Source organism: Siphateles boraxobius, unplaced genomic scaffold (assembly GCF_051911475.1).
Source record: "Siphateles boraxobius isolate OS27281-9 unplaced genomic scaffold, OSU_SipBor_1 41, whole genome shotgun sequence".
Lineage (NCBI taxonomy): Eukaryota > Metazoa > Chordata > Actinopteri > Cypriniformes > Leuciscidae > Siphateles > Siphateles boraxobius.
The window spans coordinates 6,542,022-6,566,336 of record NW_027509042.1 but is presented as its reverse complement, the minus strand read 5'-3'; the positions used below and the strand labels follow the sequence as shown (position 1 = coordinate 6,566,336).

Here is a 24,315-nt window from a genome sequence, read left to right as displayed (position 1 = left end):
CTGCTGTGACTTGTGTCCTTTCACTTGAATTTGTCATAGATGGCCTCTATAGTCGATAGATAGATAGATAGATAGATAGATAGATAGATAGATAGATAGATAGATAGATAGATAGATAGATAGATGGATGTTGATACATTCATTGATATGTTATTATTTTTAATAAGACCCCATCAATTACTACATTTATTTCACAAGAAATAAGATCACATAATCTGTTCTTTGAAGTCGTCCTTTCTTTACTCTGTAAGACAAGAAAACAAAAAAGTTGTAGTTGGATGCCTAAAAGTTCAAATGTAAGTCATTTTAATGAAAAACCTCATTGCAAAAATATATAATTGAAACAATTATAAATAGTGGAATTAATATTCAAATAGAAAACATACCTTTGACAATAAGTTTAGTGGAGCACTCATCATTACCAAGAGGGCTTTCGGCTACAACTTTGTACTCTCCCATGTCTTTGGGTCCAACCCTCAGGATGAGCAGTGAACAAACACCGCACACGTTTGTTATGTAGTAGTTGGGGTTTGTGTTGAGGCTGACATTGTTATGGTACCAGGTAATATGTGGGGTTGGGTTGCCTGTTGCAGCACAGCTCATGTAGCACTCATAACCTGGCGGAGCATTGTGAAGTTTTAAAGAGACAATAAATTTGGGGGCTGCCTGGAAGTCGAGGGTCCTTAAAACAGGCATGCTGTATGTGAATTTTTCTGAAAATTATAGAGAATAGTTATATTAAATTCAACTGACAAAGCGATTATTTCAGTTTAATAATAGGCTATTTATTTTGGTCACCTCACAAGAAAAGCAACATCACTGTTTTTAGCATCTGGGTAATATTGTTCAAGTAAAGGTACAGTAAATGCTAGAGGGATGTGAGCAAATGAAGCACAAAAAGTGCAGACCATCAGCAAAATAATAATCTAGAGCTAGTGTAATAGATAGCCTTATACTGCAGCTGTCAATCTTATTGGTACAACATTTTCAGAACAAGGCAGAGATAGTTTAGTGGCTATGTGTCAGAGACAGCAGCTCAAATCCCAGAGGTATGAACCTGGATAAGGGTGACCCATAAAGAGAGTTTCGTAGATCTTCTATCATCACTGCCCTTGAGCAAGACACTTATCTCTGGCTTCTCCAAGGGACTCACAGCAATTAGTGTTCTGTAAATTGCTTTGGGAAAAGGTACCGGTTCAATTGAAAGTAGCCTAGACCACTGCACCGTTGGTTCTGCAGCTTAGACCACTGATTGCCCAAACATAATTTGTTTTCAGAATTATTTATTTGGGTAGTTGACGCATAATGTGTCTATGGATTTTTTTTTTTTTATCACCATCAAGATTTTAGATTAAAATTTATATGATTGCATATGCATTTTAAATGTCCCTGTGGAAATGAGGCCCTAAAATCTGCATGCATACCCTAGTGAAAAAAGAACTAGACTAAAATGTATTTTAAAATATGTTTATTTCATACTAAGTATACTAGAAATCCATTAATATATTTACTGACATATCTTACAGATATAAATACTATAATTAAAGTTACTTCTTTATCGCACTATGCACATTAATATTAATATTAAGCCTAATGTGTTTTAATATCACTATTAGTAAATGCAAGATATTTAAAGTGAACCTAAATTATACTTGCAATAGTTCCACTTTAGCACAATCAAATATTCTTAAAGGGTTAGTTCACCCAAAAATGAAAATGATGTCATTAATGACTCACCCTCATGTCGTTCCAAGCCCGTAAGACCTCCGTTCATCTTCGGAACACAGTTTAAGATATTTTAGTTTTAGTCCGAGAGTTTTCTGTCCCTCCATTGAAAATGTATGTACGGTATACTGTCCTTGTCCAGAAAGGCAATAAAGACATCATCAAAGTAGTCCACGTGACCTCTGGGGGTTAGTTAGAATTTTTTGAAGCATCGAAAATACATTTTGTTCCAAAAATAACAAAAACGATGACTTTATTCAGCATTGTATTCTCTTCCGGTTCTGTTGTCAATCCGCGTTCACGAGGCCAGTGACGCTGCTGACGTGTTATCTGGTGCGTCCGTGTATTCGGGTTCAAATAAATATGTCTGGTTAAAAAAAAATGCAAGTCTTCCCCTGTGTGGAAATCCTTAGACATGTTTGTGAAGATTGTTTTTTTTCCAGCGTGCGTCTCCCTCAGACTGTAAACGAAGCTCGGGCGCACCAGATAACACGTCAGCTCGTCTTACGTCAGCGGACTCATGAATGCGGATTGACAACAGAACCGGAAGAGAATACAATGCTGAATAAAGTCGTCGTTTTTGTTATTTTTGGAACAAAATGTATTTTCGATGCTTCAAAAAATTCTAACTAACCCCCTGAGGTCACATGGACTACTTTGATGATGTCTTTATTTTCTTTCTGGACAAGGACAGTATACCGCACATAGATTTTCAATGCAGGGGCAAAAAGCTCTCGGACTGGATCTAAAATATCTTAAACTGTGTTCTGAAGATGAACGGAGGTCTTACGGGCTTGGAGCGACATGAGGGTGAGTCTTTAATGACATCATTTTCATTTTTGGGTGAACTAACCCTTTAAGTATAGCCTATCTTTAGTTGGACCTCAGCACTATTTCCGGATAACTAAAGTGCATTAAGTACAAAATGAGTTGTTCCAATTTAGCAGACTTTAAGTATACAAATCTAGAATACTTAAAGTACAATTGCAGGGTATTTATATTAAGTACATAAATATGTAAATGTATTTGTAGTTTACTTAGCATAAAATAAATATATTTCAAATACATCAAATATATATTTATTTTCACTAAGAATAAAATGAAACTAAACTAACTAAACCAAGAAAAAGAAAGAAACCGAAAAATGTCAACAAAGTCATCCACAAACCTCTTTGTTTGATGGTTCCCCAAACTGGAGACACTGATGGCTCTGAGAGACCTATATCATTCTTGGCAAACACTCTGAAATTGTACTCTCTTCCAGGCAAGATGTTAATGACTGTGAATTTGTTGTTGAACAAGCGGTCAACCACTGTGCGCCATGTTTGCTTGACAGAGTCCCGCTTCATCACCATGTAATGCAGATGGTCGTCTCGTTTCTCATCGGGAGAAGGAATCCATGACAGAGTCACGGAGCCATGGACATTCTGTTCCAGTTCTACTGGACCTGGAGGTTTGGGGTCATCTGAAGATGAAAAATAAACAGGTGCCCATATAGTTACCATCAGTATATTAGCTAGTCATTCAAACAGTATATATAGAAGTTTTAGGCAATACATTTGATAAGAAAGATTAGAACTGTTACCGGTGACTCTTATTTCAATAGCGAAGGTGTCCTGGCCCACCATATTCTTCACATTGACCATATAGAGGCCAGTGTCAGACACATCTGATGTGTAAATAAAAAGCTGAGAACCTTTTTCAAAACTAGTAATCGTCACATGTTTGGCTACTGGAACACCATCCTTTAGCCAAGTGATGTCTGGTAAAGGAGAGGCCTGTGGATAAAATAGAAGTCATTATATATTATACAAAAAAAAAGATGTGTCATTTTGTAATGTTTGATTATTGAATATGCTTTTGGTAAAATAAGATAAAATAGTTAGATTATAAAAAAAACATTTAAAGAGGACCTATTATGCTTAACATTTTCAACTTTTTTTTAGTTTGTAATGTTGCTGTTTGAGCATGAAAAAGGTCTGTGAAGTCTCTCCAAAGGGAGTTATTCTCTATATCAGTAAGCACTGTTTCTGAACTCCCTGAAACGCGTTGTTGTCTTGAGTTCTCTTCCAGAAAAGAACACGCCACAATATTCCCGCCCAAGGCATATGCAAAATAAAAAGGTTTGGGGGGGAAGTTGGTTGAGTTTCCTTAGTAGTGTGTTGATTTTTGCGGTTATGGTAAGGGGAGTGACATTTCTGAAACATTTGTTGACCAATCACAAAATACTGGTTCAGCAAAATACCAATCAGAGCACAGTGTGCTCTTCGAAAGAAGAGGCTTTGCAACAATGTAAAATAATGAGAAATAGAATGTGTTTTTCGAACATTCAAGCATGAAAGCCTATGCTAGTAGACCCCCCTCCCCCCAAAAAAAATCAAGACTTTGTAAAATGGCATAATAGGTCCTCTTTAACTATTTTGGCTTTGTCATAATGATTTGATACTATACCTCAAAACTGATGCTGACACGAACTGTGTTTCCAGCTTTAACAACCATAAAGCTTTTCATTTTTTTGTCAGTGAACTTTGGCTTTACTGAAAAAAACAACAAAACGAAATTTCAGAATAACTTATTTTTGTGTGAAACTAAAAGCTAAAAGTCAAAGTGATATATAAAAAAATATGAATCTTTACCTGGAGGAGGCATGGCGATGATGTAATTGTCAAAGCTCTGTGGAAGCCCCTCTCCTCCTTCATTGGTGGCGATCACTCTAACCCAATACATGGCCATTGACTTCAATCCCACAACAGTGAAAGAAGTCTGAATTCCTGCGTTTGTATTGTAACGGCTCCACTCGACTTTTTCTGCGGGCCTGATTTCCACAAAATAGCCTTTTGCTTCATCTTCCTCACCTTTGATTTCTGTAGGTTTAGTCCAGGAAAGAGACAGACTGGTGTAGCTCGATCCAGTTATTCGGAGGTCTTTGACCTTACCAGGAGGCTCTGGGGGCAGTGACATCACAAATATTTGCTTTAAAAAAAAGAAATGTATCATAATTTCTGTATATTGTGACATTATAAATTTGTCTTACTTTTGGGGTCCCTTGCAATTGCACATTCAGAGGGCCCACTTGGTTCGCCAGGGCCACATGTGTTAATAGCGCTCACTCTGAACTCATACTCAGCACCTTCGATTACATCTTTTACTGCATATTTTTTGTCTAGATATCACATGAAAAATTAACATTGTGCTGTTTTAAAATGAGAAAAGTCTAGGCTACTTTAATTCAAATTTAATTAGTTTTCAAAGACCTCTGATTTGATCATCTTTTGGGTTTGCTTGACTCCATAAATTACTGCCCTTTCTGCGCTTTTCCAAATTGTAGCCAATGAGACTTCCCCCTCTAGTGCTGGAGGGAGGAAGCCAGGCCAAGTTAATGCAGTCTTTAAAGGCACTGACTATTTTAGGAGGAGCAGGAGAACCAGGGAATGCTGGGAACAGAAAAAAACAAAAAAATTATTGTGTTTAAAACACATGTACTTTTTCTTAAAACAATTATAGACAGAACTAATGAATCTCACCCAAAATGCCAGCAGCAATATCACTAGTGGTCATGGCGTCACTGAAGCCCTCCGAGTTTTTTGCCCGGATCCTGTAGCAGTACTTTCGGCCACAATCTATGTTTCTGTCTCTGTAGGTAGGCTGTCCAGGAATGTCTCCAATTTTAGTCCAGGTGTTTCGTCCCAGCTGCTGCCGCTCCAGGCTGTAATTAATCAGTGGACAACCACCGTCATCCTTTGGGGGCCTCCATTTAAACTCAATGGCAGACAACGTACTTTCTACAATTTCTACAGGTCCTTGTGGTGGAGTTGGCCTGTCTGGAAAAACCAAAAATATCATATATCGTAGTATTACAAATAGTAGTGATGGGTCACAATGATAGAATAGTTGACTGGTCTTCCAACAACCAAATAGCTTAAGTCATTCGGTCGGTCTCAGATTTTTCCTTCTTTTTGCAACTTTAATATTTTTTGTATTGGTTCTTTAATTTGCATGCACAAAACTAAAGCATTGTAAGAGCTGTATGCTACAAATGGAAATTGCAGACAAGTGTTTTGGCTGTTGCATGATGTCTGTACATTTAATATTCCTACAAAATATGCTTTCATTAAACATTTAGCCCTTAAAGCATTGCAATACATACCAAGTACAATAAGTTTTGATGTTGCCTCTACAGTGGCAAATTCATTCTTGATTTTGATTTTTATCTCTCCGGTGTCTTTGCGTTGACACTTAGTAAGAAGTAGGCGGGTATGAGTTGAAGACTTTTCAATCTTGACACTGTGACCCAGCAGCAACTCTTCGTCCTCATTAAACCACTGAATCTTAATTGGTTCTTTTCCTGAAAATTGTAGCTTGAAGGAAGCATTTTCTCCCACTTTCGCAATAACAGGCTCTGAGAATTTACTCAAGGCATCTGCATCGATTTTGGGTGGATCTGAAGAGAGAGAAAAGAGAATTTGTAATTGCTTTGATATATGGTGGTATAGGTGTATTTTATTCATAGACAGAAATAAATGTTCACACAGCAATGTCTCTTTTATGGGTCTGGATACTTAATGAATTTGAATAATATTCAAATTAATTTAATGAAGGCATTACATCAAAACAGAATATCATAAGGTGCCTGTCTAATTCTACATGTGAGAGGTTATTATCATCCGACACCTTTTCCAACTACTTGCCCCCAACATTGCTCACTGCCCTCTATTGGCTAAGGCAAATAACTGCCATTTTACTGCCAGTTTTATATATAGCAAAGTAAAAAACACACATACCTCCAACAATTAATGTAGCCTCTGATTTACGTCCTTCTGCCTCAAACTTGTATTTCCCAGCATCTCTTTCTTGGCAGTCATGGATGATTAATTTGTGGTGAGCTCCATCTTTGACAATTGTAATTCCATCCTTGTACTCTAACTGATGCATAAGAAAAAAGAAAATAATTATATATATTCAAAATTTTATCATTAAATTTATTTGATCAAAAATACATCAAAAACAGTACTATTGTGAAATTTTAAAGGAATTTAAAATAATATATTTGAATATAAATTAATTCTTTTATTAAGCAAATCAGGATAAATATAATAAATTACTGTACCTTTTTTCCATCTTTGTACCATAATCCAGTTTTATCTTCGCTGCTAAGTTTGCAGGACAACTCTGCTGATTCTCCAACATTGGCTGCAGTATCTGACAACCCATTCAGGAAGTGGACTCCATGGTCTGGATAAAAGTGCACAGGAAATATGTCAGATTACATCATTTCACCCCTGAGAATCAATTGATGTAATATTTAGCTTCAGACATAAAAACATACCTATGATGCTGTTAGGAACCAATTCAACGACTCTTGCACGTTTCTTGCACTTATCACCAGACCCATCTCCACCTGATCCATCTAAATAAAACCCATCTCCTTTTCCATCTCTCAAGGTACCATATCCTCCTTTTATGTTCTTCCCAGTTCCGTCACTTTCATTCCCATCTCCCGGGCTAGATCCTCCACTGCCATTTTGTCCACCTCCTTTTCCTGCTGCCATGTCTGCCATCATTTCAGCAGCTTCATGCTCTGCTTTGGCCCTTCTGGCCGCCTCATCTCTCTCAGCTTGGGCCCTTCTGGCCGCCTCATCTAGCTCTTCTTGAGCCTTTCTGGCCGCCTCATCTAGCTCTTTCTGAGCCTTTCTGGCCGCCTCATCTTGCTCAGCCTGAGCTTTTCTGGCCGCCTCGTCTCGCTCAGCTTGTGCCCTCCTTGCAGCCTTATCTTGTTCGGCTTGAGCCCTCCTGTCCGCCTCATCTCTTTCAGTCTGGGCCTTCCTGGCTGCTTCATCTTTTTCAGCCTGTGCCCTCCTGGCCGCCTCTTCATTTTCCCTTTGCAGTCTGTCCTTCTCCTCAGCTAAACGTCTGGCTAGTTCATCTTCACTTTTCCTACAGGCATTGGGATCATCTGAAAACAGTATCAGTTACAATATACACCACACTATACTATACAATACATTGTCAATGATATACTTTGATCAGGCAAAAATACACCACCGGTCAAACGTTTGGAATACAGCATATTGGAATGATTTCTGAAGGATCATACGACACTGAAGACTGGAGTAACGATGCTGAAAATGCAGCTTTGTCATCACAGGAATAAATTACATTTTAAAATGTATTAAAAATAGAAAACTATAATAATATTTATGCAATCATATTTCAAAATATTACTGTTTTTACTTTATTTTTGATCAAATAAATGCAGCCTTTGTGAGTATATATATATATTTATATATTTTTTTTAATAAAACATTTTAAAAACATTATTCCAAACTTTTGACTGGTAGTGAATTAATTTAAAGTGCATGCAAACACAATTCAACTAAGAGGTCAAATAAATCGGGAATCCTACCTTCCACAGCTAAAGTTCCCTGGCTTGACCTGAGCCCAGCAATAGCCATGTAGACTCCCTTGTCGTCTTTTGTACAGTGTTTCACTGTTAGTTTGTGGACTTGCTTGTCTTCTGACACTGTGACGTTATATTTATCCCCATGCTCAACAGAGATGTCATTGGCGCACCAGGTGATTTGTTGTACAGGGTCTGATAAGGCACACTCAAACACTGCATCCTGCCCCTCAACCACTTTAGTGTCCTTCAGTATGCCATTAAACTCCACATCAGGCACTGGAAACACAAAACAACTCTTAAACATTGAGGTTATAACAAGTACAAATGAATTTGAATCAAAATTAAAGCAGCGTAAATAAGTAGCGTGACAGTAATTAGCTTCAAATATTGTATGTTGCCAAATAGCAAAACTGTACCATAACCATTTATTATAATAAATGTTTACTAATAATATTTACAGATAAAAACAAACAAAAAAACATTGGTATTATAAATTCTTACGTGTTAGGGAAGTTGAGAACATGTTCGCCTCCTCTACATCGACTTGATATAACCCAGCATCTTCTGGGCCAACATCTCTAATGCTGAACAAGTATGTTTCACCAAATTTCTGCATATTATGTTTTGTGGAATCATCAGTTCCATCTCCATAGTCAAGCATTTCCCCATCCTGATAAGGGTCAATTGAAGTGCATTACTCTTAAAGTATTGTTAATGGCATTAATGCTATTTTAATGAGGGCACTTACTTTGTAGAGGAGGATTTTGCTGTTAGGATCCTTCAACTTCATGTCGAGTTCAAATTCCGCTGTGCCATCCGTTTTTACCTCAATCGGTTTCATGCTGTGGACTTTTTCAACATACTTGAGAGAAAAATCAAGAGTAGAGATTTTTCATACTGAATATGTATAAAAACAGCGATCTAAAACTGACTAATACTCAAAGCAAAAGAGACCTTGGATTGTTCTGCCTCTCTTTCCTTCTTCTTCTGGTTGAGTTTTCTCAGCATCCACCTGAAGTCGGTGACTCCATATTCCTGACAAATGCGCTCATAATCACTCTTGGCTGCACTCAGTAACACCTCCCAGAACTTTGGATCGATTTCCCCCTCATTCGTTTGTTTTTGCTTTCTCTTCACAACCCTAAATGAAGAGTACCACAACAGTTACTGAAAAATGTATAGAAGGAAACTTGGCCTATTATCTTTATCTGTTGTTGTTGTTTTGCTTAAGGTTTGGGTAAACAAGTGCACACAATAAGGCATACATTAAATCAACGATTAACTATATGATTAAGGTAGATTTTAAGTTCTTAGAACCTGTTCATTTGGATAAATGGTTTTGTGTTTTATGACTGTTTTACTCTCTTTTACATTAAGCCATTAAATAGTATAAAACATGTTGTTTAAAGACATGTTATCACTATTACAACTCCCACTTAAGTGTGACAACATGCCCCAGTGGTCAATGTGAATGCAATCACCTGTATCCTTTTCCTTTTTTAATAACGGTGGAAATGTACAATAGGTTTTCTGTGCCCTAATAAATAAATAAAACCCACCCTGAAAAATATTTACAATAACTAACTAACCCTGGTTCCCTTACTTTATTATTTCTCCCCCCATTACATCATATTTGTTGCATGTGCATAAAATGTAAATAGGCCTATATATGATGCAGTGATACATTACGTTTTCTTCAGCATTTTTCTGAACTCCTCAGGGTCACTTTTGGGGGCTAAAAAATGAGACATATTTTAAGTTATTTTGACACTGAACTCTTTTAACCCATCAATAGGTCTGAAATGTTTATTTCATTTCAAGCATCATTAGCTCTGAACTACATACATACCTGGCTTTCTTTTCTTGAATCCAACTGAAAAGAAGAGAAACAGATTGATTCATGCCTATGATACTTTTATTTTAATCATAAATGGAAGACTACTAAGTTCATTATGCTCAAATTAACTTTATTCCTACCTTCAATGACATTAAGTGCAGCAGTACAAACAGCTTTTCCAAATGGATTTATAACAAAACATTTGTATGTGTCTGCTTGATCTGAATCTACATTTGGTATCTAAAGAAAGGAGCAAAAAGCCAAACCAAATATTATTAAGGAAAGCAAAACACAGAAATAAACTTAATTATAAATAAATTATATAAATAATACAAAAAATTACTTTAATATTATTTATATAAACATATTATATTATTCTTAACTACCAATATCAATTGGTACTAATGGTACAATTTAAACATGTAGAACAAAAATGGAACAGCTGATAACATGGTACTTCACATTCTCATTTCACCTCCAGAATATATTCTCCATTCTTCTCATCGTATCGTGAAACATATTTTGTTGGATTAGAGATGTCTCCCTTGTTACGTCCCCATGAAACTTCCGGTACTGGATTTCCATTAACAACAGCTTTAAAAAAGGCCAGTTTGCCTGCAAATTAAACGGAACAGGCAACTGTGATGTTATATCATGGACATATATATATATATATATATATATATATATATATATATATATATATATATATATATAGATTGATTTTAGTACAGATAAATTAAATTGCACAAAAAAAAAAAATATATATATATATATATTTATTTATTTAAAAGAAATTATCATGTTTATTACCTTCCTGTAACGTTAAGGCTATGGGTTTTCTGATGAAATCAGGAGTAGTACATCCAGGTGGCAGTTCCTCAACATACTGTGTGATCATAACACCAGGCACTCTGGATCTCTTCCTAATTGCCACTGAAGTAGCAGAACAGTATTTTCAAAAACAATTCCATGATGTTTAATTTGGTAAAACAGTGGAATGGCCTGTTTTCTTAGATCTATACAGAGTCAAGGCCAACAAACATCAAATGGCATATTTATGTGAATGGCTTTAGTTCATATAAATTCATGCAAGATCCTTCAGGAAAGTGTTGCAGGATCTTTGAAGCTGTGGACTTGTTGTTGACCACATGATGGCGATGTTTTATCACAACCTCAATATTGAATACTTCCTGATCTGGACATCTATTAGACTGCTTGATTAACAATAAGGCCATCAATGATGGAACAAAGCAAATCTACAGTAAATGATTCAGATGGTTTAAAGAATTTTGTCATTTGGCATATCATGATTTTAACTTACCGCCCGTTCCTTCTGCTGGCTTCGGCATCTTCAAAATGCAAGATTTGCCTTTAAATTCAGAATTCGTAATAGTTGCAGTGTCTTATAAAAAGAGAGGGCAAAAAAAAAACCATTCAATTGCACATGATATCCTTATTACTATTATTGTCATTATAGCAGTTTATATGGTGAATAAAGGTCGACGTAGAACACCTAAGCTTAATTACGTCATTCTTCTGTTAATAAAATCAGCATTAAATGAATCTTAAACTAAAATGCGATGACAGAAAAGGGCTTATTTTGTTCTGACATCATTTCAAGGGACATGTCACACAATATCTGGACAGAAGTGAGGAACTGAAGCTCTGTCCCAGTTTGCTAATAGCATTTTATAAAAAAATAAATAGTAAAAGCCAATGACAAATTATTAGAATGTGTCCCACTTTATAGGCTACTCACCATAGCAAATGAAATGGATATGATTAACTCTCAAAAGCAGCTGCATTTGTTTTCTTCTGTTTCACAGAGAGACTCTTATTATTGACATTAAGAACCATGTTTTCATAAGGTATTACCACTGATGAAGGCCTGAGACAGTATGCGTGAAAAAGGAATTTGAAACACTATCTGACAGCTATACGTCCCTAAGTAGGCTACCTTGTGGACGTCAATCGGTGTTCCATTAATGCACCCTTTACAAGATAGCAAAATTCAAACAATATGCCCTCTGTAAAAAAACATTGTCAAACTTTTTGTAAACAGTACCTATAACCATATGGTAAATGCTATGTACATGTGAATAATAACTTTTTACTCTTTTGATGCATGCTGTCTAGTCAATAACCAAAAACTATGCCATTAACTGAACCAATAAAGATATATTAGGATGTGATATTATACATTTTGCATGTAAAGTAACACAAGACTGACATAAAAAAAAATGTAGTCTTGACCCCTTAGCCTTTGATCGGTCACACATACCTCATAAACTTATCAGAGATGTGCTACCAGAGCAATTATGTTTTAGCTTTGGAGTGGAAATCGTATTTAAAATAAATGAAAATAAAATTATATATTATTTACGCCCTTAAAGTTTCAAGTATATGAGGAAAATCGCTTTGTAACTATTTACAAGGAAAGGTACATTTAATGATCTTTTACCGATAACCCACTCAACATACAGTAACTAGGCCACTATAGTATTTATGTATATGTGATTATGTATATCTAAGAAAGCACTTTAACATTGTTCGCTAGCATCTAAAACACTTGAGTGCTTTCTGAGCATCACAACATGAGTACCATCTGGAATCTGATCTATGTATCACTACTATCAGATCTGTTGTAGGGTATCTTCCCATTTATAAATCAAGCCTGAAATCTGAGATTTTTAAAATTGCTTTAAATTATTTTGCACATTACTTTTTAATACATAATGATGTATCATATTGTATATTTTTATATTCTCATCTGAAAAAAAGGAGGTAAAAGAAGAAAGAACAAGAAGCAACTCACCTTCACTTGTACTGTAGCTAACTTGCTCTGTCAACACAAGCGTGTTCGACTCCCACAATTTATTGCAGTCTCTCTATTTTGTTCAGCAATAAAACAGTAGTGGGCCAAATTGAAACCTCTCAAGCACTGCAGTCATATTAGCTGTCACATTAAATCTGTTATTTGGGTGAGGTTTACAACGGCAAAGAGACAGATGCCCTGTCCGTGGTCCATGGTCATACTTATTCTGTAAATAGTGAGGGTGACATTCAAGTTACTTTTATGATGACTGTTCATTTGCCATTGCCAGGGACAAGATGCCAGAAACCTCACCTTTGCCAGAAAACAAAAGGATCTCATTTATGCCTACTTTACTAGTTGTTAGTTTCACCATAACACCATCTTAATATAATGATTTTACATTAGGTCTAAAATAACAAATAAGCCAAGTGATGTTGGAACGTACCACAATAGAAACACTCATCAGTAATTCACCATATTTTGTCATTTGTAGGCTATGGCAATGTTTGACGATATGAGAGCCTATGTTAAATTCTTGTTTTAATGGGACATGCTATTTATAACAATGATGCACAAATAAATAAATTGATATTATGACTTATGTGTTGGGTATGTAGCCCCAGAAGCCAGGTGCCATTTCACATGCACAGGAGCTGACCATGCTTTATATGCCATGACAGCTTAGCAGCTCTCACAAACATAGTGGTCACATTATTTGGGCCCAATAAAACACATAACCTTATGACTTGAAACTTTGTCCCATTACCAATAGAGTGCTGCACGGATGATGTCTTTTTGTAGGCCAAAACCTGGAAATTAGATAGCATTTTGGCATGCTTCCATCAACCCTAAGCTAAACGCCTGAAATACGATATTTTTTTAACATAAAGACTTAATGCAGAAGCTTGTGATGGTGACTTTAAAGTCACGTGACAGTTAATTTATAGCTTACATTTAGCTTTTTACTTCTGGTGATTTATTTAGACTTAAGAATTAATAAAAGTTGCATTCGCCTGTGAGGATTATCATGAACAAATAGCTAGTTTAAGGATCATAAAGTAGGCTATTGTTGGTCACTGAGCTTAATTATTTCATGCAATTATCCAAAAGCCAATGGAAAAATCTTATTGGAGTTTGTCAAGGGAACCAGTGTAACTACAAACATATATCATGACTGCAGCGCTATCACTATCACTATCAGGGGAGCCAATTTAGGCTATAAAAGTTTATGATGAGGAGTGTGGCTAGTAGTAGCTGTATTAATTGCCATGGTTAAAATTAGCTTTACATCTCTCTTTTTTTTTACTATTATCATTAATCTTGCAAAGACATAACTTCTCCGCCTTTGCCTTAGTTTTATTTGCAGCTTTCCTCATTATTTTCTTTTAAAATATTATTATTATTATTATTATTATTCCAACTTCAACATACATACTGAAATAGTAACATTCAAAAAAATTCTTCTTACATTTACCTTAACATTTTCCATTGGTTAACTTAAGCGAGGGACCAAAGCGCAACAGCAAATACGCATGCGCGATACTTGAAATACCACTGGTTTGGTAGAAGGTCACAGAAGCGCGGTAAATCCAAAAGTACGCGTGGGCGCTGTCTTGTTTTCACTGGATGATGAAAACACTCTCTTGCACGCGGAATACCGGTATCTACAGCAAGTGTTGTTGCTTTATCTAGGAGCAATGACGAGGAAGTGTTGATTTCAGGTGAGCGTATCAAGCTGTCAGTCAGTCAGTCAGTCAGTCAGTAGCAACTATGTTAGAGACTGTGGGACACTGTGCTAACTGACATTGTTCTGCCCCATCTAATGAACATTCATTAAAGCGACAGTTCACTCAAAATGATAGTCATCCTTCAAATGAAAGTCATATTTGCTCATGTTGTTCCAAACTAGTATGTATTTTTCTCTTTGTGAAACATGCAAAAAAATATTTTCCAAGATTATCATGCTCAATATTATTAATGATAGTAAAATGAGGACTCACTTCTATGACAGAGTCCTATATGTTTAGGGGTCTGTTTGATATTTTGGAGTATAACAGCCAGTCTTCATTCACTTTATGCTCAAAAAAAGTGGCCCGGATATTCTTTAAAATACCCATATGGAAGAACACCAGTCCTGGAATGGTCATATACAAATCTGAGGTTGTCCCTCCTACAAATTCAGTAGCCTATGTAAATGTAAGTGCAAACAGTAGGCAATATATGTAATATTAGGCTGTTGTATTTGTTATTGTACACGTTACAATATTGTTTTGTACATTTAATGTATTAATTTAATTATATTTGAAATTAAAAGGTTATATTTTTGATTATGCTCTACACACTCGCTTTTTTGATAGTGGGGAAGTCAGGGATGCCTACTGACATTGAAGTTGTTTAAGGAACCATGCTGAGACTGGAATTGAGTGCTGGGACATTCCGTGTCAAATCTACCAGAGGTCCCCGGCTCAAATTTTTAATTTTATGGTGAAAGATGCACATACTGTATATGAAAAAGAAAGGCAAAATTTGAAATGTCATGAATGAATATTTATTTAGTAATCTACTATTTTGTAGAATTTTCACCTAAGATTTGGAGCCAAATTACAGAGAAGGTAAAAATGTATTTAGAAAGATGGCATTATATTTTATTTTTTACACAAAAAATTGGTAGGTCGCTTAGTAAAATCGGTTGACTTTAGTTATCTTTGTTGCATTATACAGTATGCCAAATTATTTTGGTCATGTGAGTTGGATTTTTTTCAAACTGTAATTTCAACCAGAAGGATAATGCTGGAGAAGTGGAACGTGTGTGCGATTAACTTGTTAAGCTTTTTCAAACATGTTCAAGAATAACGTCTAGCATAGTTCACTGGTTCAACTGCACTTTATTGGAGATGATTACAATTGCAAAGAATAATATGGTAGAAACTTAGCTTGTCAGAAAATGTATTTGCATATTTAGGAATCCATAAATACATTCTAATTGCTTATATTTTTAGTAGTACACATTGTGGTATAGTAGCAAATTGTATGTGTTCTCAATTGCAATCCTCCGCAACGATGTTCATTTATATGCATGCACTGCCTTTGCTTAAAATGTATGCATGAAATTTGTTGTGGCAGAAGCATAGCAAAAACTGCCACGTCCAGCAGAATGAAGATCAATCTGAAATATAGAGAAGAGAAAAGAAGAAAGAATAAAATGAATAACTACTACCTATTCTATCCAAACAAGATTGGTTGATTTAAGAGTTTTTCATTTTTGTCTCAAACCTTGGTTTCTTTGTAAAAGCTGAATTGAAAATTGCATCTGTTAAAAGTAATTTGATTTACATGTGTAATGCATTGAGTTGACCATGGCTCTCCGTCTACTTTTTCAGAGTGCCAAATTATCCAAATGAGAGTTAATTTTTTCGTGTAATTATCAGATTGTAGCATTTTCATTTTCAGAACAGAAACAGTTTATGCAAGTATAGTTGCACAAGCTTCATTTTTTGTTGTTGCATTTCAAAATAAGTCATATTGGAATTAATAATGCAATGCAAGTTCATACAGCAACCTTATTTATGTCAAAAGGGACAGAGTAAACTGTCTTCTAAGATTATTTTTTTATTTTTAATTGCAGACCACTGAGTGCTTCTGAACTCACCATAGAGATTTGAACAGAAAGCCCTCTAATGCATTAAGCGGTGCAGCTAATTTGTCTAAATCCATCTATGACCGCATAAAAATGATTGACGGTCCATATTTGCCCCACAGGTCACATTTTGATGGGCTCTGGCATAGGCTATAGACCAATCTACCCATTTGCATAACGTAACCATGTTCTAAATTATTGGCAACGTGACTCTTTCACAAAGGACAAACCAGTATGTAAATCAGGTGACTTTGGTAAACACTTCTCAAGCCTCTAAGTGATCACTGCACCTGTCATACCTTTCACTGTTAATGTTGAAGAACATTCTGTCTTGCCAAATGAGTTGACTGCCACCACTTTGTATTCGCCACTATCTTCAGGGCGAACTCTGAGGATGTACATAGAGCAGACACCAAATGCATTTGTGATGTAGTAGTTTTTGTCAGAGTTGATGCAAATCCCGTTATGGTACCATGCAATATATGGGCTGGGGCAGCCGCGTACAGCACAAGTCATGATGCACTGGTATCCTTTTGGTGGAGTGTGGTATTTCAGTGGAACCAGGATGGAAGGTGGCCTTTCTAGATTGATTACAGGCGGCACAGTTGAGGGTGCTACAACTAGTTGGTAGGAAGGAAAGAAAAGTTCTAAGTATTTATTATTGTGCATGCAATACAATAAGTTTCATTGGTAGTGGTCCTGCTACCCACCTTTATTGCTGTTTACACCCCACGTTGGTGAATCTGAAGGATCAGAAAGTCCCATATCATTTTTTGCATAGACTCTGAAGTGATATTCTCGACCTGGTTGAATGCTGGTAGTGTAGGTAGTACAGAGTAGGTGGTCGGCTATTGTGCGCCAAATGCGTGTGTTGGAGTTATGTTCTTCCACCATGTAGTGCAGTCGGTCATCTCTCTCGTGGTCTGGAGACAGACCCCACTTGATAATGACTTTACCATAAACCACCTGTTCTAGCTCCACTGGGCCTGGAGGCTTGGGTTCATCTGCAGCCGCATAAAGAGTAATTTAATAGTGTTAGGAATATTTATCCAATAGTTATTTTCACTTATGAGTAACTCTTTGTTTCTTTGACTAATGCTCTTTTCTAGTCTCTCAAGGTGTGGTCTCACCTAGGCATAAAGCATACAAAGTTACTTTGGACCCTGCAATGAATGTTTGCAACAGGAGATAAAGTTACACTTTTATAATTTCTGTTTTTGTTGAATTGTATTAAATAATATTCAATTCAATTATCTTGCTGATTTTATTTACTGTCTGCGAAGTTTAGATCCTGTAATGATGCTACCCAAATTTACAGGTTAGAGTTCAACTTGAATTTTTGTATGCAGCAAAAAACTAAACCATTTACATACCTGCATTCTCACTAATATGAATGAAAGTGAGTAAAACAAAAGAAAAGAAAAACTAGTGGGATCACACATTTTCATAGTTTACGTTATGTAGCATGACTTTACCTGTTACTCTGACCTCTATGTCAAAGCTGGCTTGCCCCATTGAGTTTTTAACCACAATGGTGTAGACACCGGAATCTTTGTACTTTGAGGAGGGCACGACAAGCGTGGACGTGCCATCAGAATTAATAATCTTGTTCCAGGGAGATACAGGTTCACCATTTTTAAGCCACATAATGTCTGGTGGTGGAGAGGCCTGTGTGTCAAATATACATTTTTTGAAGACGATGATTGACTACATGGAGGCAAGGAATGTGTAAAATGTTTATGTCTAGATGTGCACTTTTACCTCATAATCAATTTTGATTCTGATAGAATATCCTGATCTCACAATCATAAAGTCTTCAGGATCTTTGAAATGGGGCTTCACTGGAAATTGGTCAAAATGAGTAAATATGTTTGCAATTATCTCAGAGATTATCTTGATTTCTTGATAGTATGTCTGTGACTTACTGTTGGGGTTTTTAGCGCAGACCATCACAGAGGGAGCACTGTGTTCTCCAGCCCCAGACATATTAATGGCTGTTACTCTGAACTCGTACTCTGACCCCTCAGACACATCCTTCACTGCATACTTCAGAGCTGTAAGAAGTAGAGACCACTTATTTGATCTTATATTTTGAGGTCTTTGAACTTCAGGCAAGGTGCTTGCTAATGGTTATTTATTGATTTGCCCTAGCAATTGTTTTCCAGACTTAACATTTTTACAGTCTAGAATTGAAAGTCAGTGCTCTTCATTGAAGGTGGAACTTTGAAAAAAAATACCTTGGATAGGTTCACTAACTGGGTTCAGTGTCACCCACTGGTTTGTATCTTTCTTGCATTTCTCTAGCTGGTAGCCCAATATTTTATTCCCTCCGTCTGTCTCTGGTGGAGTCCATGTTAGGTTAATACAGTTTTTGAATGCACTGACCACCTTCGGTGGGGCTGGTGGACCAGGGAACACTGCCAACACATAGCAATATAGGCATAAATATTAGATGATTTAAGTACTTCTCAATATGGAAAATTCAGCAGTAAAGACTTAAGGAGTTTACTTAATGAGCCAGCCATAATTTTTTCACTTTCCATCGCCTCACTGATGCCCTCAAGATTCTCAGCATAGATGCGATAGATGTACCTCTTGCCAAGGGACACGCTTCTATCTCTGAAGGTTAGATGGTTAGCAGAAATATCCCCAACCTTTTTCCAGGTACTCTGCCCAACCTGTTGACGCTCAATTATGTAGTTTGTCACTGCTGACCCACCATCATCCTTTGGAGGATTCCATTTCAATTCAAGGACTGCAGATGTGCTTTCATTCACTTCTAGTGGGCCTCGTGGTGGACCTGGCTTGTCTGTCAGGGGTACAGATGTGTGTTACTTAAAATTTAGTAACAGTATACCTTTAAAGCGTTCAATTGCAATATTGTACTCACCTAGTACAATAAGACTTGATAAAGCCTCAATAGAACCAAAAGAGTTTTTTAGCTGGATTTTGATTTGACCAGTATCCGATCGCAGGCAGTCTTTCATTTGAAGACGACTGTGGTTTGATTCCTTCACCACTTTAACTGAACCCCCATCGAGAAGCTCAGTGCCTTTTTTAAACCATTTAATCTCCAATGAGGCTTGTGGAGGAAATGACATCTTAAAAGATGCACTCTGGCCTGCTTTCACTCTCACAGGGTTAGAGAACTTTTGCAAAGCGTCTGGGTCAAATTCTGGAAGATCTGGGAAAACAGAAGCAATATACAGCAGAAAACATTATTGTAATTTTCAAACTGACAGTAACTTCCTTATGCTTTAGCCAAATGTAAAAAAAAGAAAAATAATTGTAATTACCTCCCACTCTCACCATGGCTTCTGTCTTGCAACCATTAACCTCAAAATGATATAGACCTGCATCAGAATCCTTGCAGTTCTTTATAATGAGCTTATGTGTACAACCATCTTTAGAGGTGACCACTCCATCTTTGGAAGACAGCTGATGAAAAAAGATTTACATGAATGTCAAACTCTGTCAGTGATGTCAGTGATGTACTGCTATGACACACAAACCTACCTTTATTCCATCTTTATACCACACACCATCAATTTTGTCAGTATTTAGTTTACACACTAGCTCTGCAGGTTTGCCGTGGAGGGCATTTTTGTCTGATAATCCGCTTGCGAAGTGCACTTTATCATCTGGAACGAATGCATTTGAATGAATTATAATAACTTGACTTTGACTAAGTGAAAGTTATTCATGGAAATTGAAGGATAAGCAATGTAAAGGGCTGACAGAGTTTTTGTACATTTTTGCCATGAACATACCTGTACCGTCTCCACCAGATCCAACCGCTGATCCATCTGCTCCCAAACCCATTCCAGAACCCTTTCCACTCTCCCCAATTCCTTCTGTACCCTCTCCTCCTTGTTCGTACTTCCCCGTTGCATTTCCTCCACATCCGTCTCCCAAGCCAAGTCCTCCACGACCATCCACTCCATCACCACGACCATCTGCAGCGTCACCCCGACCATCCACTCCATCACCACGACCATCTGCAGCGTCACCACGACCATCTCCAGCGTCACCACGACCATCCACTCCATCACCACGACCATCTGCTGCGTCACCATGACCATCAGTTCCATCATGGCCATCCGCTCCATCACCACTCCCATCTGTACCCTTGCCTCTCCTAGCTGCTTCATCTCTTTCTCTCTGCACTCTTGCCTGTTCTTCTGCCAGACTTCTTGCAAGTTCACCTGCTCCATCCATTGCACCACCTCGACCTTTCCCCCTGGCGTTAGGATCCTCTGATGTGGCGTAGAGAAATGATAGAACATTAATCTGGTTCATATACATTGCAGTGCATAAGTATGCTGAAGATGGTAGTTTGTTTCTTTGTTCCTCATGAAGACTTACCATCAACAGCCAGGGTGGCCCTGGATGATTTAATCCCAGCAATAGCCGTGTACATGCCCTTGTCCTCTTGGCTACAGTTCTTTATTACTAATCTGTGTCTGAGCTTGTCTTCAGAGACTGTGATATTGTACTTGTCTCCATGCTCAACAGAGATGTCATTGGCACACCAGGTGATTTGTGGTACAGGACCCAAAAAAACACCCTCAAACACTGCATCCTGCCCCTCAACCACTTTAGCATCTTTTAACATACCATCGAATTCCACATCAGGAACTGTGGGGAAATGATTAATGAAGCAGATATATGCTGAAAATGCTATAAAAAAATAAAATAAAAAAACAACAACTAAGATTTAAACGCCTTCTTACTTGCTAAGATTGTTGAGAAAATGTTGACATCCTCAACATCCACTTGGTAAAGTCCACTATCATCTAAGTCAAGATTGTTGATGCTAAACTTGTACTTATCACCAGTTTTCTTCATATTATGTTTAGAGGAATCATCAGTGCCTTCACCATAATCAATCATTTCACCGTTCTGGAAAGAGAAAAGAGTTTTAAATGTTTTTTTGTTTTTTTGCTGGATAACATTGTTCGTTATCGATGTAAAACCATTTGAACTTACTTTGTACAGATACATTTTACTGTTTTGGTCCTTAAGATTCATATCAAACTCAAATTCAGCTCTGCCACTTGTCTTCACTTCAATCTGCTTCATGTTGTCAATGTTTTGAACCACCTGTAAGACATAAAAGAAATGGGATTTAAGACTATGTCGCATATTCTTTAAAAAACAACTAGAAATGATTATAGAAATTGACCAAAAGCACTGTTTCAATTACAGAAGTGTCTCAATGCAGAGTTTCACTATCCAAATAAAAAAGAGTGGAAATTGACTGACAACCCAGCATCAGCACCAGATGATTAAATTCCTGACAGATACCTTTGCTTGTTCATCCTCCTTCTCCTTTTTCTTCAGATTAAGCTGTTTTAGCATCCAGCGATAGTCTGTGATTCCAAATTCATGACATATGCGCTCATAATCAGCCTTTTTGGCACTAAGCATCACTTCCCAGAATTTTGGATCAATCTCTCCCTCTTTCTTGGGTTTTTCTTTTCTCTTCTTGACAGTTCTAGATGGAAGATTTTTTCATTTCAATTAGAGAGAAAGCAGCTGTACCTTTATAAGAGACATTTCTGATTCTGAAAACACTTGATTCCTTTTGGTAAAACAATTACTTGGTTTTCTTAAGCATTTTCCTGAAGTCCTCAGGATCATTGGTTTGGCCATCTTAATCAAAACAGAAGAAAATATCATACAATATCAATACAAAATCTAAATGGAACACCCTCTTTACATGCATTTATCATTTTAGGGTGACCTTTGTTTGAGATGTCAGTTTTCTTTTTCTTGAATCCAACTAAAAGACAGAGAATGTAATTACCACAAGAACACATGCATTCAGATTATACAACATATTCTAATTGCCTAGTTATGCACATTGAATGTGGTAATATTATTGAATGTTGTCCTTTTGTTTAATGAAAATATGTTGCCTACCTGAAAATACACTCAATGCAGCTGTGCACACTGCTTTTCCAAATGGATTTGTAGCAAAACATTTGTACGTGTCTGCTTGGTCTACTTGCACATTTAGTATCTGTTGTTTTCAACACAACAAATTAAACACGTTTTTGCTGTAGAAGGACCCATCGTAATATACTGCTCTGTATGATAATGTTGTAATTTCATATCCAAATCTTTGGAGTTTGGTACAGTATCTTACCTCTAGAGCGTGTTCTCTACTCCTTTCATCATATCTTGGCTTATATTTTTCTGGATCTGAAGTGTCACCCTTATTGCGAGCCCATGTTACAGTTGGTGTTGGATCTCCACTCACCATTGCTTTGAAAATGGCCACCTTGCCTGCAGTGGAGAAAGGCAGCCCATTCATCATTTCTGAGTTTTATGCTTATGAAGCATCTACTACCCGAAGCTACTACTTTTTCATTATAGCTAAATGACTGCTCAACTAACACATAAATGTTTAATCTAATCCACAGAATATAGTCTATAGACTATATATCAATTGTCGCATAAATGTAACAACTGAGCAGAGGAAATTATATATACTATATATATATATATATATATATATATATATATATATATATATATATATATATATATATATATATATATATTATTGATACCTTCTTGAACTGTCAAGGTGATTGGCTTCCTGCTGAAATCAGGTGTAGTTTTTCCACGTGGTAGTTCCTTGACGTACTGGGTGATCATAACACCAGGCACTCTAGATCTCTTCTTGATCTCCACTTGAATCATTAAATCATGTGATTTATTAAAAACACTGAATGTTTTGTATTTGTAAATACAAATCATTCAAAATTGAACTGCCAGATACACTGTCTTTACAAATGATATTTATTTAACCACATGAGGGCAATGTTTCCTTTAAAGTTTGGACATAAACAAATAAAGGGGTATAAAAATACAGAATAAGAAAACACTTTGAACCTACCTACCATAAATGTTTTAGGCTTAAGGAAGCATTTATTAAATGTGTGTGAAAAGTTACATTTAGAGTTTTCTCTTGGCAATTGACTTGAAACTGCTATAAAATTGGGTTGTTAACTTTGCAGCTGTTGAGGTTTTGAAGTACTAAAAGCTTTCAAACGCATGCAATATAGGCCTAGGCCTAAATGTTTGTCTGGGAAATATTTAATTAACATTTTACATTACATGTAAATAATTGCATTTACAGTATTTTGTTCAAATATAGCTTACCCTGACCACCAGTAATCTCTTTTGCAGGCTGTGACATCTTCAGAATGTTTTACACTTGTTCCAATAATGTTCCAGTGGTCACTTTATGAATTTAGGCTGTATATGAAAAAGAAATATTTTAAATATTTTCATGGCATTAGAACCAAGGTTGGGTTTTATTTGGTAAAACAGTCAGGCTTAAAAATGAAGTCAGGGATTTCCCTTTAATCACTGGGGTCCAGAGTCTAGAACACACTGATGATCCTAATCACTTGTACTGACACAATGTACACACACTAACTAGAAGTTGTTATGAAAGTAACATCAAAGTGAAATGGCCGAGAACAGCAAAGTGGAGCATGAATGTTTGTTTCTCCTGAATAAGTTAAATGCTCTGCATAACCACTGGAGGGTTCAGATAGTAATAATTACTGTGCTGATGCACCAAAAAATGTCTTTGTTTGGTAAATCCTATTCTAAAGTATAATTTTAACTACATTCTCGATTCACTTTTTGCATAGATTATTTTTTGCCTGTTTTCTCAGCTAGCTATTCCTGCTGTAATCACAGTAATATTATGATTGTTTTGTAAATTGGCATATTTTTTTCCTTCAGAATCTTACTTTATTTTAAATTCTATGTGGTACAAAAGCTCTGTCATGAATATCTGTAATGTAATCTTGCTGTTAGTAACTATAATTGATAAAACTGTACCTTCATGTATAATCAAGTACCTTCCATTGCAT

General features: G+C 36.5%; 2 protein-coding genes across 2 annotated transcripts; both read right to left on the bottom strand.

Annotated features, from left to right (window-relative positions):
• Positions 1-134: 134 nt before the first annotated feature.
• On the bottom strand, positions 135-12,848 carry igfn1.2 (immunoglobulin like and fibronectin type III domain containing 1, tandem duplicate 2). Its single transcript, XM_077198020.1, has 24 exons — positions 12,781-12,848; positions 11,287-11,367; positions 10,776-10,898; positions 10,438-10,577; positions 10,103-10,202; positions 9,975-9,998; positions 9,815-9,860; positions 9,080-9,266; positions 8,874-8,987; positions 8,627-8,795; positions 8,129-8,401; positions 7,052-7,678; positions 6,833-6,957; positions 6,507-6,648; positions 5,873-6,166; positions 5,250-5,546; positions 4,980-5,159; positions 4,760-4,888; positions 4,362-4,670; positions 4,177-4,262; positions 3,311-3,503; positions 2,894-3,190; positions 387-713; positions 135-244 (listed from the first exon to the last, which is right to left on the bottom strand). The coding sequence occupies exons 2-24, from the start codon at positions 11,312-11,314 to the stop codon at positions 240-242; spliced, it is 4,215 nt and encodes a 1,404-aa protein (XP_077054135.1). The 5' UTR covers positions 11,315-11,367; positions 12,781-12,848; the 3' UTR covers positions 135-239.
• Positions 12,849-16,690: 3,842 nt separating this feature from the next.
• Positions 16,691-23,627, bottom strand: LOC143707142 (immunoglobulin-like and fibronectin type III domain-containing protein 1). Its single transcript, XM_077199898.1, has 22 exons — positions 23,591-23,627; positions 22,996-23,118; positions 22,569-22,708; positions 22,343-22,442; positions 22,164-22,202; positions 22,021-22,072; positions 21,725-21,914; positions 21,407-21,520; positions 21,151-21,319; positions 20,783-21,055; positions 20,449-20,673; positions 20,188-20,340; positions 19,934-20,058; positions 19,714-19,855; positions 19,308-19,601; positions 18,927-19,226; positions 18,655-18,834; positions 18,343-18,471; positions 18,179-18,258; positions 17,893-18,085; positions 17,128-17,421; positions 16,691-17,037 (listed from the first exon to the last, which is right to left on the bottom strand). Exons 1-22 carry the CDS (start codon positions 23,625-23,627, stop codon positions 16,691-16,693), a joined length of 3,699 nt encoding a protein of 1,232 aa, XP_077056013.1.
• Positions 23,628-24,315: the final 688 nt, after the last annotated feature.

What these genes read in the sequence shown, in the direction of transcription:
- igfn1.2 (XM_077198020.1), bottom strand. Translation starts at nt 11,314, where the DNA reads ATGCCGAAGCCAGCAGAAGGAACGGGCG. An exon ending in AGAAAAATGCTGAAGAAAAC is followed by an intron (nt 9,267 to 9,814) that starts GTAATGTATCAC and finishes CTCTTCATTTAG; the next exon opens with GGTTGTGAAGAGAAAGCAAA. An exon ending in GTGTCAGCATCAGTTTTGAG is followed by an intron (nt 3,504 to 4,176) that starts GTATAGTATCAA and finishes TTTTATCCACAG; the next exon opens with GCCTCTCCTTTACCAGACAT.
- LOC143707142 (XM_077199898.1), bottom strand. Translation starts at nt 23,627, where the DNA reads ATGTCACAGCCTGCAAAAGAGATTACTGGTGGTCAGG. An exon ending in GTAAAATGTATCTGTACAAA is followed by an intron (nt 21,320 to 21,406) that starts GTAAGTTCAAAT and finishes TTCTCTTTCCAG; the next exon opens with AACGGTGAAATGATTGATTA. An exon ending in ATCTGGTGGAGACGGTACAG is followed by an intron (nt 20,059 to 20,187) that starts GTATGTTCATGG and finishes CATTCGTTCCAG; the next exon opens with ATGATAAAGTGCACTTCGCA.